At 46.5% G+C, this 18,736-nt stretch overlaps 1 protein-coding gene across 2 annotated transcripts in view; it reads left to right on the forward strand.

Moving 5' to 3' along the window:
• Nucleotides 1–18,736, forward strand: part of gnpat (glyceronephosphate O-acyltransferase) — a 50,082-nt gene that overhangs the window by 17,946 nt on the left and 13,400 nt on the right. For both annotated transcript variants that reach the window (XM_038800599.1, XM_038800597.1), the window contains exons 6-10: nt 5,818–5,893; nt 14,853–15,004; nt 15,099–15,229; nt 15,926–16,149; nt 17,439–17,684. In XM_038800599.1, coding sequence (XP_038656527.1) covers nt 5,818–5,893; nt 14,853–15,004; nt 15,099–15,229; nt 15,926–16,149; nt 17,439–17,684 — 829 coding nt within the window. The remainder of the gene's footprint in view (nt 1–5,817; nt 5,894–14,852; nt 15,005–15,098; nt 15,230–15,925; nt 16,150–17,438; nt 17,685–18,736) is intronic.

Here is an 18,736-nt window from a genome sequence, read left to right on the forward strand (position 1 = left end):
AAGGGGCAATTTAGCGTGGCCAATCCACCTAACCTGCACATCTTTTGGGTTGTGGGGGCGAAACCTGCGCAAACACGGGGAGAATGTGCAAACTCCACATAGACAGTGACCCAGAGCCGGGATCGAACCTGGGACCTCGGCGTCGTGAGGCAGCAGGGCTAACCCACTGTGCCACCGTGCTGCAACTTTGAATTTTCACTTCTTTTCCCTTAAAGGGTGCAGTGGTCTCAGCCTCCACTCTTCTCTGTGGCAAAGCATTCCATGCTCCAACATCCCTCTATGCAAAGAGATTCTTCAGAACCTCTTTGGCAGTTTTCACTTGATTATCCCTCAATGAGCCTCCATCTCGAGCAAATAAGTTGGCTTATTCACCACTTCAAAACCCTTTGAAATTCAAAAAACCGTAATATATTTCTTAATTGAATTATTTAAATAGCACCCTAAACAGTGCAGTACTCTTGCTTATTCCACAAGATGAACAGAGCATTACACTGTTCAGTGTGCTATTGCTATGCATTTATGATGATGTAATTGGAAGTCCATTTGCATTTATCCAGCAAGAACCAGAAATAACTACTGTAACATATTAGGAATGTTCTCATTAGCAACAGTAATGGTTTAAATTAACTTCAGTTGCTGCCTATGTTAAGTATAGTAGTCTCTGGGTGTTTTGCAGGCAGTAGATGGAGGGAAAAAGAAGAGGGGCACGGTGTGGCGGGAGGGGGGTGGGGGTCAAAATCATGGTTGAATAAGTGTCTAGTGGGATCTGGTGGCAGTAAGGGGCAAGGTGGAAATGCTCAAGGAGGGGTTTCTAGAGGCTAGCACTAAAGTACTGCCTAATGGTGAGCAGAGAATGAGAAATGACAACAACCGATCTGGTGCCTTTAATGTAATGGGACGTCCCCAGGCTTTTCATGGGAGCATTGTAAAACAAAAGTGTGGCAATGAGCCACATAAGATATTAGATCATGTGATCAAAAGCTTGGTTATAGAGGTAACCTTTAAGGAAGAAAATGAGGTAGAGAGGCAGAGTGATACAGGGAGGGTATTCCAAAGCTAGGGGCCTGGGACACTGTTAATAGCCATGGTGGGTGTGTGTAAGGAGTAGGTGCATGGAGGGGTTTGTGGAGAGATTTGAAGGTATTGTGAGAATTTTAAAAAATGATTCCATGTACAGAGAGACATTGGAGCTTATCAAAGACAAGATTAGAGGTCCAGAAGGTGAATAAAGGCCACAGCACTGAATGAGTGGTTAGCTTATGGAGGATGTAATGTAGTCAGGAAGTGATAGAGGTGTAGATTAAGGTGCAGTCCATTCGGGTGTTTTTGAGGCTTTCACCTGTAGAAGCTTGATTGCAATGCTTCTTACAGGACGTGGTGGGTGAGTAATTGAAGGAATGAGATATTCCTGAACTTCAGAACGTGGAAGATGGAGAATAGTTGGAAGGTTCCAGTCAGACCATTGAGGATGGGATGCTGGCAAATTTTAAAGTTATAGTGACAGAGCTGATGAATATGGACAGACTATTGATGCCAGGATTAGGGTACTTGCTGTAGTTATACAGGGCCTTGGTGAGGCCACATCTGGAATATTATGTGGTGTTTTGGTCTCCTTATCTGAGGAAGAATGTTCTTGCTATAGAGGGAGTGCAGCAGATTTACCAGACTGATTCCTGGAATAGTGGGACTGACTTGTGAGGAGAAATTGAGTCAGTTATGATCATTCGCTGGAGTTTGAAAGAATGAGGGGGAATCTTATAGAAACTTATAAAATTCTAATAGTAGACAGGGTAGATGCAGGAAGGATGGTTCCGATGATAGGGGAGACCAGAACCAAGGGTCGCAGCCTGAGGTTCCGGGGTAGACCATTTAGGACTGAGATGAGGAGAAATCTCTTCACCCAGAGAGTGGTGAGCCTGTGGAATTCTCTACCAGAGAAAGCAGTTGAGGCCAAAACATTGTATATTTCCCAGAAGGAGTTTGATATAGCTCTTGGGGTTAAAGGGATCATGGGATATGGGGGAAAGCAGACCCGAAACGCCAAATGGCCTGCTCCTATTTTCTATATTTCTATGAGAGGGGGAAAGTGACTGGTCAGGAACTGGATATGAAATGGTCATCAACAGCATACAATTAGGAAAACAGAGATAGATGCAAAAGAAACAATGGATTAAGGAGGTCTTGTGTCTGGAGGAGGCAGAGGCAGTAAAATGTTAGATCTCTCATATTTGATATCTGAAATGAAGATGGAGGGTACATTGGGAGGAAAGACAAGTTGTCATGTCTAAGCATGTTTGGAGCTTTTCATTCTCTGCAACATTTAAAAGGGCAGAATAAATAGACATATACATTTATATTATATTCAAGTAAAGTGAAGTTTTCTAGTGGCAGTGAGAAAGAGCTAAGAAGCACGCATGAATTGAACTCAAATTACTCCTCCAACTTGTATTATCCCCTCCACTTAAACTAATTTTAAAAATCAGTTCTATTGTTGCTTAACCTAAACACAGATTTTTCCAATTTTTTCTGTGATCAGCTATGGTATATAGCTAGAAAGACTGCATTTTAAATTCAATCAGAGTAACATCATTGATGGGCAGCACGGTGGCCTAGTGGTTAGCACAACCGCCTCACGGCGCTGAGGTCCCAGATTCGATCCCGGCTCTGGGTCACTGTCTGTGTGGAGTTTGCACATTCTCCCCGTGTCTGCGTGGGTTTCACCCCCACAACCCAAAAATGTGCAGAGTAGGTTGATTGGCTATGCTAAATTGCCCCTTAATTGGAAAAAATAATTGGGTAATCTAAATTTATTTAAAAAAAGAGTAACATCATTGATAAAATTATCTAATTCTATCCTTCTGCAGCCAAATTCAGTCATTTTTTTAACGTACACCCTTCAGAAAAATTTGTGTTAAAGATTAAGTAGCAATTGAACTGTTTTTTAAAAATAGTTTAATTGAAGTTGGGTGAGTAGTTTGAGTGCATTTCATGCATGTTTCTTAGCTCTTACTACCAATAGAGAAAACGTCACTTGTATATAATATATATATATATATCTTTTGTGATGAATGTAGGAATTTAAGATATGTATTTTGTGCAGGAAGGGTTTAAAAACCTGGATTAGTATGTGACTGTTGCAGTCATGTTTTTAAAAATCCTGGTTTGAAGGACAGCCAAGCTTTTTGGACAGTAAGAAGTCTTACAACACCAGGTTAAAGTCCAACAGGTTTGTTTCAAACACGAGCTTTCGGAGCACTGCTCCTTCCTCAGGTGAATCTAGCCTAGGATTCACCCGAGGAAGGAACAGTGCTCCGAAAGCTAGTGTTTGAAACAACCCTGTTGGACTTTAACCTGGTGTTGTAAGACTTCTTACTGTGCTCACTCCAGTCCAACGCCGGCATCTCCACGTCAAGGCTTTTTGGAGCCAGAGGTGCAATGCTTTGGCATTGTAAAAGTTTGGGATAATGAATTTTAATTTATATCAAAAGGCGGCAGCACGGTGGCCTAGTGGTTAGCACAACCGCCTCACGGCGCTGAGGTCCCAGGTTCGATCCCGGCTCTGGGTCACTGTCCGTGTGGAGTTTGCACGTTCTCCCCGTGTCTGCGTGGGTTTCGCCCCCACAACCCAAAAATGTGCAGAGTAGGTGGATTGGCCATGCTAAATTGCCCCTTAATTGGAAAAAATAATTGGGTAATCTAAATTAAAAAAAAAAAAATAAATAAAAAAAAATTTATATCAAAAGGGTTTCCTGCAGAATAGTTAATTAGAGACATTATGTGCTCAGCTTCATAGAATCATAGCATTTACAGTGCAGAAGGAGGCCATTCAGCTCATCGAGTCTGCACCGGCTCTTTGAAAGAGCACCCTACCTAAGCCCACACCTCCACCCTATCCCAATAACCCAGTAACCCCACCCAACAAAAAGGGCAATTTTGGACACTAAGGGCAATTTAGCATGGCCAATCCACCTAACCTGCACATCTTTGAACTGTGGGAGGAAACCGGAGCACCCGGAGGAAACCCACGCACACACTGGGAGGATGTGCAGACTCCGCACAGACAGTGACCCAAGCTGGGAATCGAACCTGGGACCCTGGAGCTGTGAAGCAATTGTGCTAACCACTATGCTACCGTGCTGCTTAGTGAGATGATGTAGTTAATGAGAGGAGCGCAGGGTTGAAGCAGTCGGGTGTTGAAATGTTTAGAGTGTTCGTTTTTGGCTGGAAGGAAGTTTCTGAAGAAATACAGTCAGAGATTCTGCATTATTCTGACAGAGTGTCAGGTCTCTTTTTTTCAAGCACACTCATTAATTTCCCTTAAAGTGGAGTATTCAAGACATCGCTATGCAGCAAGTATTCCTGAGTGCTAACTGTCTTTATAAGCGGATTGGGACCTGAGATGGTTTTGTCATTTGAGTGGGAATAAATAAAGCAGTTAAGGGTTATTGTGTCACTGTATTGATTAGTATTAAGGGGTATTGTAAGCTTTTTTGTGTGTGATGTTAAAGATATTTTAATACTGTGTTAGTAATTAAGTTTGTTTTAATACGGGCAGCACGGTGGCCTAGTGGTTAGCACAACCGCCTCACGGCGCTGAGGTCCCAGGTTCGATCCCGGCTCTGGGTCACTGTCCGTGTGGAGTTTGCATGTTCTCCCCGTGTCTGCGTGGGTTTCGCCCCCACAACCCAAAAATGTGCAGAGTAGGTGGATTGGCCACGCTAAATTGCCCCTTAATTGGAAAAAATAATTGGCTAATCTAAATTTAAAAAAAAAAGAAAAAAAGAAAAAAAAAAGTTTGTTTTAATACACCATATTCCTACTTTGTGTGAAATCACGCCTGGAATGAGGTATCGTTGCCTCACAGTCTTACAAAATTAAAATAAAATATTGGGGTTTCTATCCAGTACCGTAGCCACTGTTGGTGTCTAGTCTAGGATTTACCTCTGCCCTGTAAGTCTGAGAAAGTCTTTTCTGCTTTGACAAAAATAACATAATGATTATGGAACTGAGGCAATATAACATTTTTATTCATGGAAGCCTTTGTTGAACAATCCCGCACTACCATCATTCCGGGCAGCACGGCAGCACGGTAGCATGGTGGTTAGCATAAATGCTTCACAGCTCCAGGGTCCCAGGTTCGATTCCCGGCTGGGTCACTGTCTGTGTGGAGTCTGCACGTCCTTCCCGTGTGTGCGTGGGTTTCCTCCGGGTGCTCCGGTTTCCTCCCACAGTCCAAAGATGTGCGGGTTAGGTGGATTGGCCATGCTAAACTGCCCGTAGTGTCCTAAAAAGTAAGGTTAAGGGGGGGTTGTATGGTATAGGGTGGATACGTGGCTTTGAGTAGGGTGATCATTGCTCGGCACAACATCGAGGGCCAAAGGGCCTGTTCTGTGCTGTACTGTTCTAAAGCCTTGTTCAATGGGAATACTGATATTCGGATCATCACAAGAATGTGATGGTGCTTCTGGAAATGTTAAATCGCTGAAATAGTCCTGTGGATTCATTGCCCAGTTTACAATGTGAAAAGTCCAGATGAAATAAACACCTGGTTCAAGCTGCACTGCATTAGAGAGGAAAATTCTGTGGAGTCTTATATTTTGTCTCCAGAAAAAATTATTATTTGCTGCTAATAATAATAATGATCTCCGTGTCACAAGTAGGCTTACATTAACTGCAATGAACTTACTATGAAAATCCCCCAGTTGCCACACTCCGGCGCCTGTTTGGGTACACAGAGGGAGAATTGCTGTGCTAAGTGGGCTACATTTCTTCTGTATAAGTGGAAGCCTGTGTGTTAACTGAAAACTCATTTTTCAGAACGGTGATGCTCCTGTTGAATTTTTTGTGGAGGGGACTAGAAGTCGTACTGGAAAATCTCTGATTCCCAAATTAGGTGAGCTTGAGGGTATGTTTTTGTAGAGTTGAAGAACTCTTGTGTAACTGAATCATGCAGTCTTAAACCTTACAGATCCAACATGTTGTGATTTTTGCATTTTTAAATATCTGTTGTCTTCATGGTGCTAACAAGAAGTGCCTAGGACCACCTGCAACTCTCTTCTGCTTTTTCCAAGAGCCCTACTACCATGTACATACCTGCCACTGCTTACAATCCAGCATTGCAGCGATGACTGGTTACCTGCACAGATTAATTGGAAATTGACGTGAAACCAAGACCACAAATTATTGATTCCAGTTTAACAACACATTGTGGCCTTTGCGTTCACGACCTCTGGATTACTAGTCGTAATCTAGAACCACTATAATAATGAATGCTTGTGATGACTAGGCAAACACACACGTTGCTAACAGATCCTCAGACAGCAACTTGCACAGAAAAAAGCAAAACCTCATCCCAAGTTATTGCGATTACTTCCTGTTTTATGATCTATTGGATAAGATTCTCGTCTTACACAACAGGACATTAGTCAGTCACAATCCTGGCTTTGCTGCCCTTTATTCCCTGAGATTTGGAGATCCAGAATGTGACATTACATCACTTCAACAACATGGAGATTGTTATGAACATCAGGCACAACCTGTTGTATCTTGCACAATTGTCACTTTAGCTTTTGGACTTTCTGTAGACTATGAACCAATATGCTTGGACTGCCCTTTACCAATGGTTTTATTAGAGAAATGCGAGGAAGCTATGGAACTTTCCACAAAGCATCACAACCTCAGATATTTCTGCTACAATTCAATTAGGCACGGTAAACGTAATTATCTATCTATTTCTGAAGACAGGAAAGAAATGGAAATATGATGAGAAAAAAAGACATGTTTGATCAGCCAAATAATGTTATGTGGTTGCTGAAATTTCATCGTTTTTCCAGGTTTTTAAGTTGTCTCCAACTTATATAATGGAAAGAGAACTTCAAATTCTGTTTGACATTATATTGGAGTTGGGCAGCACGGTGGCACAGTGGTTAGCATTGCTGCCTCACGGCGCCAAAGTCCCAGGTTTGATCCCAGCTCTGGGTCACTGTCTGTGTGGAGTTTGCACATTCTTTCTGTGTTTGCGTGGGTTTCGCCAACAACCCAAAGATGTGCAAGGTAGCTGGATTGGCCACACTAAATTGCCCCTTAATTGGAAAAAATGAATTGTGTACTCTAAAATTAAAAAAAAACATTAGATTGGAGTTGAGCTATTGTTCGATGTCCTGTGAACACACTGAACGTTAAATAGCCATAAATATATACGTTTACTCGGACTTGACTTTTTAAAAAAAATAATTTCTATTGGAATTTTTTGAAAAATATATATCAACAGAACAATAATAACAATAATAAACACCCCCCGGCACCCGTAACAACGCATATAACAAACCCCCCCACCCTCCACAAACCCAATAAACAACAAAATAAATTAACAGTAAGCAAATTAACTTAAACACTATTCCCCTAAACCCCCGCCCCCGGTTGCTGCTGCTGCTGACCTAGTTCCTTATCGTTGAGCCAGAAAGTCGAGGAAAGGCTGCCACCTCCTAAAGAACCCTTGTACCGACCCCCTCAGGGCGAATTTGACCCTCTCCAGCTGGATTAATCCTGCCATGTCATTAATCCAGGTCTCCACGCTTGGAGGTCTCGAATCTTTCCATTGCAACAAGATCCTCCGCCGGGCTACTAGGGACGCAAAGGCCAAAACACCGGCCTCTTTCGCCTCCTGCACTCCCGGCTCCACCCCAACCCCAAATATCGTGAGTCCCCAGCCTGGCTTGACCCTGGATCCTACCACCCTCGACACCGTCCTCGCCACCCCCTTCCAGAACTCCTCCAGTGCTGGGCATGCCCAGAACATATGGGCAGGTTCGCTGGACTCCCCGAACACCTGACACACCTGTCTTCGCCCCCAAAGAACCTACTCATCCTAGACCCGGACATGTGGGCCCGGTGCAGTACCTTGAACTGGATGAGACTAAGCCTCGCACATGAAGAGGAGGAGTTCACCCTCTCCAGGGCATCCGCCCATGTCCCCTCCTCAATCTACTCCCCCAGCTCCACTTCCCACTTAGCCTTCAGCTCCTCTACCGACTCCTCCCCCACCTCCTGCATCACCTGGTAGATGTCAGACACCTTCCCATCCCCGACCCACATCCCCGAAAGCACCCTATCCCTTACCCCCCGCGGGGGCAGCAAAGGGAACCCCTCCACCTGCCGCCTAGCAAACGCCTTGACCTGAAGGTACCTGAACATATTCCCCGGGGGGAGCTTAAACTTCTCCTCCAGTTCACCAAGGCTCGCAAACCTCCCGTTAATGAACAGATCTCCCAACTTCCTAATGCCCGCCCTGTGCCACCCCAGAAATGGGGAGGCACTGAAACAAAAACAAAAACCTCGGGAACACCGTCATTTTAACGGACTGTACTCTACCCGCCAACGACAACGGCAGCATGTCCCTCCTTTTAAATTCCTCCTCCATCTGCTCCACCAACCTAGTAAAATTGAGCTTGTGCAGAGTCCCCCAGCTCCTAGCCACCTGAACCCCCAGGTACCTAAAACTCCTCACTGCCCTCTTTAGCGGGAGCCTACCAATCCCCTCCTCCTGACCTCCCGGGTGTACAACAAACAGCTCACTCTTGCCCAGGTTCAATTTATAGCCCGAGAAACTCCCAAACTCAGCAAGAATCTCCATCACCTCCGGCATTCCCCCCACCGTGTCTGCTACATACAGCAGCAAGTCGTCTGCATACAGCGACACTCGGTGCTCCTCCCCACCTCGCACCAAACCCCTCCACCTCCCCGACTCCCTGAGAGCCATGGCAAGAGGCTCAATTGCCAACGCAAAAAGCAAGGGGGACAGGGGGCACCCCTGCCTCATCCCACGGTGGAGCCTGAAGTACTCGGACCTCCTCCCATTTGTCGCTACACTCGCCATCGGGGCCTCGTACAGCAACCTCACCCATTTAATAAACCCCACCCCAAACCCGAACCTCTCCAACACCTCCCACAAGTAACCCCACTCAACCCTGTCATAGGCCTTATCCGCATCCAATGCCGCCACAATCTCCGCCTCTCCTTCTGCTGTTGGCATCATTATCACATTTAGCAGCCTTTGCACGTTAGTGTTCAGCTGCCTCCCCTTCACAAAACCCGTCTGATCTTCATGTACCACCCCCGGCACCCAGTTCTCTATTCTAGTGGCCAAGATCTTCGCCAGCAACGTGGCGTCCACATTCAGCAGTGAAATTGGCCTGTATGATCCGCACTGCAAGGGGTCCTTATCACGCTTCAGGATCAGGGAAATCAGCGCCCGAGACATCGTCGGGGGCAAAACACCCCCCTCCCATGCCTCGTTAAAGGTCCTAACCAACAGGAGGCCCAACAGGTCCGCGTATTTCTTATAAAATTCAACCGGGAACCCATCCGGTCCCGGCGCCTTCCCCGACTGCATGTGGCCAATCCCTCTGCCCAGCTCCTCCAACTCGATCGGCGCCCCCAGTCCCTCCTGCACCCTTGGAAATCGCAGCCTGTCCAGAAAGCTCTCCATTCCCCCTCCCACCACCGGCGGCTCCGACCGGTACAGTTCCCTGTAGAAGTCCCTAAAGACCTCATTGACCTCTGCCCCCACTGCACCACATTCCCACCCCATCCTTCACTCCACCAATCTCCCTAGCCGCGTCCCGCTTACGAAGCTGATGCGCCAGCATCCTGCTCGCCTTCTCTCCATACTCGTAGATCGCTCCCTGCGCCTTCCTCCACTGTGTCTCCGTCTTTCTGGAGGTCAATAAATCAAATTTGGCCTGCAAGCTATGCCGCTCCCCCAGCAATCCCTCCTCCAGGGCCTCCGCGTACCTCCTATCTACACTCAACAGCTCCCCCACCAGTCTCTCCCTCTCCCTCCTCTTCCCCCTTCTCCCTATGGGCTTGGATGGAGATCAGCTCCCCCCTAATCACTGCCTTCAGAGCCTTCCACACCATCCCCACCTGGACCTCCCCAGTATCATTGACCTCGAGGTATCTCTCGATACATCCCCGGACCCTCCTACACACCTCCTCATCAGCCAACAACCCCACGCCCAGACGCCAAAGCGGGCGCTGATCCCGCACCTCCCCATCTCCAGATCCACCCAATGCGGAGCATAGTCCGAAATCGCAATAGCCGAATACTCGGCCTCCTCCACCCTTGGGACCAGTCCCCTACTCAGAACAAAGAAATCAATGCGGGAATAAACCCTGTGCACGTGGGAGAAAAAAAGAGTATTCCCAAGCCCTCGGCTTCCCGAACCTCCAGGGATCCACTCCTCCCATCTGGTCCATAAACCCCCTCAACACCTCGGCCGCCGCCGGCATCCTGCCTGTCCTTGAACTAGAACGATCCAGTAGGGGATCCAGCACCGTTTTGATGCCCCCCCCCCCATGATCAAGCCCCCCCCCCCCCCCCCCCCCCCCCCCCCCCCCACCACCACCACCACCTCCAGGCCAGGAATGCGGCCCAACATATGCCTCATGAAACCAGCATCATCCCAATTTGGGGCGTACACATTTACCAACACCACCCTCTCCCCCTGCAGCTTACCGCTCACCATCACATATCTGCCTCCACTATCAGCCACCACCTCAGACGCCTCAAACGCCACCCTTTTCCCCACCAGGATCGCCACCCCCCGGTTCTTCGAGTCGAGCCCTGAATGGAAAACCTGCCCCACCCACCCCTTCCTCAGACAGACCTGGTCTGCCACCTTCAGGTGGGTCTCCTGGAGCATGGCCACGTCCGCCTTCAGCCCCTTCAGATGCGAAAACACCCGGGCCCGCTTAACCGGCCCATTCAACCCCCTCACGTTCCACGTAGCCAGCCAGATCAGGCCCCCCCCCCCCCCCCCCCCCCCCGACCCCCATCAACTCCTCCCTGGCCAATCCAGCAGCAACCCGGTATCTCCCCCCCCCTCCCCCGGGCTAGGACCCCTCCTAGCTGCGACGCTCCCTCCATAGTACTCCCGTGAGCCAGCTGACTTTTGCTGACCCCGGCAGCTCCCGCCCTAACTCCGACCCCTCCTGATATGAGGTCACCCCTCCTCCCCTGCATCAGCCCCTTGGCACCGCTTCAGCGCGGGAAAACGGATCTGACAGCCACGCCCCTTGCCACCAGCTCCACCCCCCTCGTCCCGCAGCGCGGGTAACCAGAGAAAAGCCCGCGCTTTCACACTGCCCCACCCCACGCCCCCAACGCAGCTCCCAAACAGCAGTCCCAACCCATCCACCAACTCCATACAAACAAAAACACAGATCAACCACAAACCCCAATACCCCCCTTAAAACACACAACCATAACCAACATCATCCGAAAGCGAGAGAAAAAACAGAAACAGACAGAATAACCAGCAACAGCATAAACAGTGATACAGAAATAAAAAACTCCTACAGCCCCCAATCTCTAGTTCGAGTCCAACTTTTCAGCCTGCACAAAGGCCCACGCCTCCTCCGGGGACTCAAAATAGTAATGCCGGTCCTTGTAGGTGACCCACAGGCGCGCAGGCCACAGCATGCCGAACTTCACCTTTCCGTGGAGCACCGCCTTCGTCCGGTTGAACCCGGCCCTCCGCTTAGCCACCTCCGCACTCCAGTCCTGGTAGATATGCACTACCGAATTCTCCGACTTGCTACTCCTCACCTTCTTGGCCCATCGCAGAACACACTCCCGGTCACTGAACCGATGGAACCGCACCAGCACCGCCCGCGGGGGTTCATTTGCCTTAGGCCGCCTGGCCAGTACTCTGTGCCCCCTCCAGCTCCAGGGGCAGATGGAAGGATCCTGCCCCCACCAGCGAGTTCAGCATCACGGCCACATAGGCCGGCAGGTCCTACCCCTCCAGCCCCTCCTCGAGGCCCAGGATCCGCAAGTTCTTCCTCCGTGACCGAAACTCCATCTCCTCAAACCGATCTTGCCACTTTTTATGAAGCGCCTCGTGTATCTCCACCTTCCCAACGAGGGCCGAAACCTCATCCTCGCGCTCAGAGGCCTGCTGTTGCAACTCAAGTATCGCTGCACCCTGGGTTGTCTGGGTCTCCAGCAGCTTACTAGTCGTTACCTTCAGGGATTCCAACAACTCCCCTTTCAGCTCCGTAAAATAGCGCAGAAGGGCCGCCTGCTGCTCCTCTGCCCACTGCCTCCACTCCTCAGGAGCTCCACCGGCGGCCATTTTATCCACCTTCCCCCGCTTTTCCAGGGAAGCTCTCCTCGCCCCACTCCGAGTCCGCACCATAAATCCCGGGGGGGGTTTTGCTCCAGACCCCTTTATCCACCGGGAATCGTCGAATCAGCGCCGTTTGCGGCCCTTAAAAGAGCCCACTAGTCCTATTAAAGCGGGAGCTGCCGAATGTGCGGCTTAGCTCCGCATAGCCGCAACCGGAAGTCTACTCGGACTTAACTAGTACTTACATTGGTGTTGTGATAATTGAAAAAACAGACCAGGAAAAGAAAAGATAAGCAAACTTAATATAAGTTACTTGAAACCCCATGCAGTAGCACAGAATTCTGCCAGAGACCACTCCAGTATGTGCAGAAATCATAGATTGTGTGCATGTAATACAGACTCTTCATCCTCTGCAGGTAAAAGGATTGAAACAAGAACCAATAAGTAAAATTGCTAATAGTTTAAACATTATACTGCCAACAATCAGAAATATAATCTGGGGCAGCATTGTGGCGCAGTGTTTAGCACTGGGATTACGGCGCTGAGGACCCGTGTTCGAATCCCAGCCCTGGGGTCACTGTCCATGTGGAGTTTGCACATTCTCCCCGTGTCTGTGGGTTTCACGCCCACAACCCAAAGATGTGCAGGTAAGGTAATGGGGCTGCTTTACCACAGTGGGCTAAGACAGCTGGCTTGTAATGACCAGCAGCGCGGGTTCAATTCCCATTCCAACCTCCCCGAACAGGCGCCAGAATGTGGCGACTAGGGGCTTTTCACAGTAACTTCTTTGAAGCCTACTTGTGACAATAAGCGATTATTATTATTAGGTGGATTGGCCTCTTAATTGGGGAAAAAAAAATTGGGTACTCTAAATTTATAAAAAAACAAGAAATATAATCTGAAGCGTAAAATAACATGCTATCTGCAACAATCAGAGAATAACCCTATATTCACATCACCCAAATACAGGGATATATGTATGCTGGCTGAGTCTACTCGCGCAAAGCTTTTTGCATCTCTAACTACAGAAATGTTTTACATTCACAGACATGGTCAGGGACGTCAATGTTTTCTATTGCAATTGCTTACATGCTGCACGAACCCATCAAAACAAACATTTTGGGCATTTGTGCTCTGCATTTTATGGAACTGACATTGTAGCCACTGGTCCTGATTTTCTGTACAATACGAATACAGTTGCAATTGTTCTTCTTTATTTGTTCTTGGTGTGGGCGTTGCAGGGTGGGCCAGCATTTGTTGCCCATCCCTAATTGTCCTTGAACTGAATGGCTTGCTCGGCCATTTCAGCTTTAGCGAGAGGAGCGGGGGGGGGGGGGGGGGGGGAAATGTGAGCGTTGCCCATCCTTTATTACCCTTCAACTGAGTGCCTTGCTGGGCCAGAGGACATTTAAGGGTTAACCATATTGCTGTGGATTTGGTGTCACATGTAGGCCAGAGCAAGTAAGGAAGGCAGGTTTCCTTCCCTAAAGGACATTCATAAACCAGTTTTTATGCCAATAAACAATGTTCATGGTCATCATTAGACTTTTAATTCCAGATTTTTATTGAATTTGACGGAAACCAGAGTCCGCAGAGCATTGTTCTGGGTCTCTGGATTATGAGTCCAATGACAATACCACTAAGCCACCACCTCCTCAATTACTTGATTATATGGTTTAGTGATGTTGGATGTAAGATAAATATTGGCCAGAATACCAACAAAGAACACTCTTTCTCCTCTTCAAAAAGTACAGTAGGATATATTTCACTTTATCAGCTTATTGGAAAGACAGCACCTCAGACAGTGTAGCATTAACTCATTTTGTAATCTAATGCTATCCCATGATTTGTGTTAGTGTCTGTAGTGTAATTTTAATTCGTCACTTTCTGACTCTGGTTTGAGAGTGCCACTAAACTGCAGGCCACACCTGCACAAAAACATATTTCAAGTACATAGTGAAGTAGTTGATGTTTGTCAAAAAAAAATCAATATTATTGGCATTGCAGTTTGTAGTTTCCTCAAAGACTGAGTCAGTTGCACTCCAATTAAATACATTGTAGTTTTACATTTGCAATAGTGTTGCCAATCTGAGTGATCTTTATTTCTTTTAGCAATTGGTATAGGACCCTCTGCGCATCACACGCTGCAGCTTAAGTGAAACTGCTACAAGATTATCTTTTTAAATAGTCTTCTCTTTAACATCAAAAAGTCGACATGCATCCTGGTGCTGTCGCAAGGAGCTGCAGGCAATCCAGAGCAAGTCAATGCTATTGGTTTCAAGCTGTAGCATTGTGAAACAACTTGATATCTATTTATAATCTATATTATTGTCACGAGTAGGCACTAACACTACAAAGAAGTTGGTGTGAAAATTCCCTAGTAGGCACACTCGGGCGCCTGTTTGGATACACTGAGGGAGAATTCAAAATGTCCAATTCACCTAACAAACATGTCTTTCGGGACTTGTGGGAGGAAACCGGAGCGCCTGCAGGAAACCCACGCAGACACAGGTAGAACGTGCAGACTCCACACAGATAGTGACCCAAGCGAGAATCAAACCTGGAACCCTGGAGCTCTGTGAGGCAATAGTGTTAGGTGACTGCTGACGTATTGTCCATATAAATGTAAATACTTTATGCTTTCAGTAATATAGTTTAAGAATAATTTTGTACTTTCAGTACTCTTATTTATATAGATTCTTAAAATGTTCTCGTTCACAGGATTGTTGAACATTGCAATTGAACCTTTTCTGATGGGGGAAGTTTTCGACATGTACTTAGTTCCCATAAGTATAAGTTATGAGCGTATCCTGGAGGAATCCCTCTACGCACACGAGCTTCTGGGAGTACCGAAGCCAAAGGAATCTACTTCCGTGTGTACAGGTTTCTTATTGCAATGTCTCCATTTTAGTTTTTTTAGTAATTACATGATTATAAATAAGTGATCAAATTGGTTTTCTATTCTAGGGTTTGTTGAAAGCCAGGAAAATTCTGAGTGAAAACTTTGGAAGCATACATGTTTACTTCGGGCAACCTGTGTCAGTGAGATCCCTAGCAACCGGAACAGTCAGGAGGTCTCAGTATAACTTGGTCCCCAGGTAAGTTGTCAATACTTACCAGGGAAGAAGAGTAAAATTATACCTTCTACCCTTGCAAGATAAAGATCTTATTTTCTATTATATGTTCGCAATCTTCTTGCCAGGCCAGAAATGAGCCTAGAAATTTTGAACAGTTCACCTAATGTCGAGTGGAGGAAAGGCTTGAGCAGTTATGAAAAAAAGAGGTAATCAATCCATATCTGAAGAGCGCAGAAGTATGATACGTAGGCAGCACAGATTATTTATGGCTTGATGTAACATAGGTATAGGGGTATCTACCCCAAAGTGAACTTCTGTTGTAACATGACTAATAGGATCGCCTCCAGTTTAACATGGGATGTAAATCATTGATATGACACAGTAAATGAATGCACTGGTTTAATAAGATCTGTAACACGGTAAATAATATATTTATTACAAATTCAAAACCCCTTCAGATGCCAAAGTAAAGTTGCCAAACCCTGGGTACAGCACGTGCACACTCATTTCTCGAGAGAAAGTTTGACCACTGTGTGTCTGATCTGTTTATATTTCATTTTTGTATACTTCTGTTAAATAAGGTGCAAGAAGAAGGAAATTCAAGGAGGGCTTGTAAGGATAAGCAAGATGAATTCATTATCAGAAGTCGAGTAGTATTATGCTGTTTGATGTTTAAACCAAAGTTTTATTTGTGTGGTAATTTTGACATTTATACAGACATATTCCTCGGAAACCATCTGGAGATGTCTATAGGTTTCTCGATGCTGTTGGTCATAGAATGGTGATATTGCAGCAGAAAAACATGGTTATTAGTCCCTGGGCACTGATGGCTACAGTGATCATCCAAAATCTGCCCAGCCTTCCTCTTTCGGATCTCACCAGACAGACATTATGGCTCAAAGCGATTGCGGAAGCATTTGGTGCTTTTATTGACTGGCCCAGTAAGTAATAAAAGTTTGCTTTAGAAAGTTGTTTTGATGACACCCTAAAGATTTAGTCATTTCTAACCGTTGCCTAATTCACCAGCTGTTAGAACTGTTTTACTGGGGCAGCACGGTGGTGCAGTGGTTAGTATTGCTGCCTCTTGGCACCGAGGTCCCAGGTTCAATCCCGGCTCTGGGTCACTAACCGTGTGGAGTTTGCACATTCTCCCCGTGTTTGCGTGGGTTTCGCCCCCACAACCCAAAGATGTGCAGGGTCGGTGGATTGAAGACACTAAATTGCCCCTTAATTGGAAAAAATGAATTAGGCACTCTAAATTTATTTTTAAAAAAGAACTGTATTTTCTTCACACAGAAAATGTTTGCTGACAATTTGCTAATGATTGGAAAAGAATCATTTTCTAAATATATTTCCAATAATCTTGAGTAACTCTTGATTTAGGTTTGTTATAAATGGGGAGAGAGATGGTGTGATAGTTTACCCATTTTCCTCACCGCTTGGTTGTGTTTTAGAGGGAGTATTTTAAACCTTTTGGAGTTTAAATCAGAAGAAAGATAATGGTCGGGATTCTCCAGTCTACCAGTCGTATTTTCAGCGTGCCCCCACCAGTAGCAGGATTCTTCGGTCCCGCAGACGGCCAATTGGGTTCCCCATTGTTGTCACGCCATCCGGAAAGCCACGGGTGTGGGTTGTTGCTGGCGGACTGGAGGATCCCGCCGATGGAGGAATGTTGCAGGAATATCTTGCTGGAGGAATATCATCTTGTCCTGTTGGTTTTCAGACTGCCCTGTCTCCCACTGGTTCTTGGAGTAATAAGATTTGTTAGAGTAATAAGTCAGTTTTGATCATGATCATCTTTACATGTGTGTGTGTGCCATGCAAAACCAGGTATTTTATTCAGGTCTAAGGTGGCATTAGCTGCCCTGTACTTGTCGGCTGGGCTGCCGTCCATGTCGCGGGCTTGGTGTCTCGATGGTTCTGTGAGGTTGAGCTACCTGGTTGATCCCGCCAATAGCATATGCTTGTCTCAAAGATTAAGCCATGCATGTCTAAGTACACATGGCCAGTATAGTGAAACTGCGAATTAGCCTCTTGTTCAAAACCATTTAAGAGGCGTTGCTCAGCAAGGCTGACAGCATCTGCAGCATTTATTGAGAAATTAATACTATACTAATGCTTATTTGTTCATGTCATTATTGATATGCATTTGATGCCATTTTAGCTAGTATCCAGTTTTTATTGTTCTACATGTTTAGCTTCAACTAGATTTCCCTGTGTTGTGTTCCAGAAAATGTAACAAATGACAAAGTGATTCGCTCCAGTCTCGTCCTACGCCGCAGCATAGTAAAGACGGTCAAAGACCAGGTTGTGCTTTGCCAAGAGGTGACACCAGCTGAATTCACAGTAGAAAATATTTTCAAGTACACAGTCTCAGTACTGATGTGTGCATCCTATAGAAATCAGATCCTACATGTTTTTGTGCGCCCTGCCTTGGTGACCATTGCATTTCAAAATGCACACAGTTGTAGGAGAGGTAAATCATTTAAAAAAATATTCATTATCACATATCTTAGACTGGGTGGCAAAATGGGATAGAACATAGAACAGTACAGCACAGAACAGGCCCTTCGACCCTCGATGTTGTGCCGAGCAATGATCACCCTACTCAAACCCACGTATCCACCCTATACCCGTAACCCAACAACCCCCCCTTAACCGTACTTTTTTTTAGGACACTACGGGCAATTTAGCATGGCCAATCCACCTAACCCGCACATCTTTGGACTGTGGGAGGAAACCGGAGCACCCGGAGGAAACCCACGCACACACGGGGAGGACGTGCAGACTCCGCACAGACACTGACCCAGCCGGGAACCGAACCTGGGACCCTGGAGCTATGAAGCATTTATGCTAACCACCATGCTACCGTGCTGCCCCCAAGATATCCATTAACTTTTGGAATCTAGATTTAAATCCACGAAGAACAGATGGGCTGAAGGCTCCTCTATTTTGTAGCTATGAAGAATACATTTGAGCTCCTTTGTGTGCGTGCGTGCGGACTGTGTTTGTCTCATTTCTCAGCCTCTATATTCAATGGATCATTCTCCACCATTCCCCCCACATCCAGCATGATGACACTATCGAACGCATCTTCCCCTGCCCTCCCCTTTCAGCATTCTGAGGGGACCATTCCATACTTGGCACCCTGTACTCCTTCCCACAACACCTTTTGGTGCCAGTTCAAGAGATGCAGCACCTGCCGTTTCACCCAATCTCTCTTTGCCCTCCAAGGCTGCAAACACTGCTTCCATATTAAACAGTGATTTACATGTTCTTCTTTGAATTTTTGTATAATACATTCACTGCTCACAGAGCGGTTTTCTCTACATTGGGGAGACCACTTTGTGAAGTAGCTCCACAATTCGGTCCATAAATGTGACCCTGAGCTTTTGCTGACGTTTCATTTTCCATCTAGCTCTCATGCTGGCCTCTGGGTCCTCTGTCTCCTACAGTGTTCCAGTGAAGCTGAAATAAGCTGGAGGAAAAGTATCTCGCCAATCAATGAAGTATTTGGTAGCCTTCTGA

Source organism: Scyliorhinus canicula, chromosome 6 (genome assembly GCF_902713615.1).
Source record: "Scyliorhinus canicula chromosome 6, sScyCan1.1, whole genome shotgun sequence".
Lineage (NCBI taxonomy): Eukaryota > Metazoa > Chordata > Chondrichthyes > Carcharhiniformes > Scyliorhinidae > Scyliorhinus > Scyliorhinus canicula.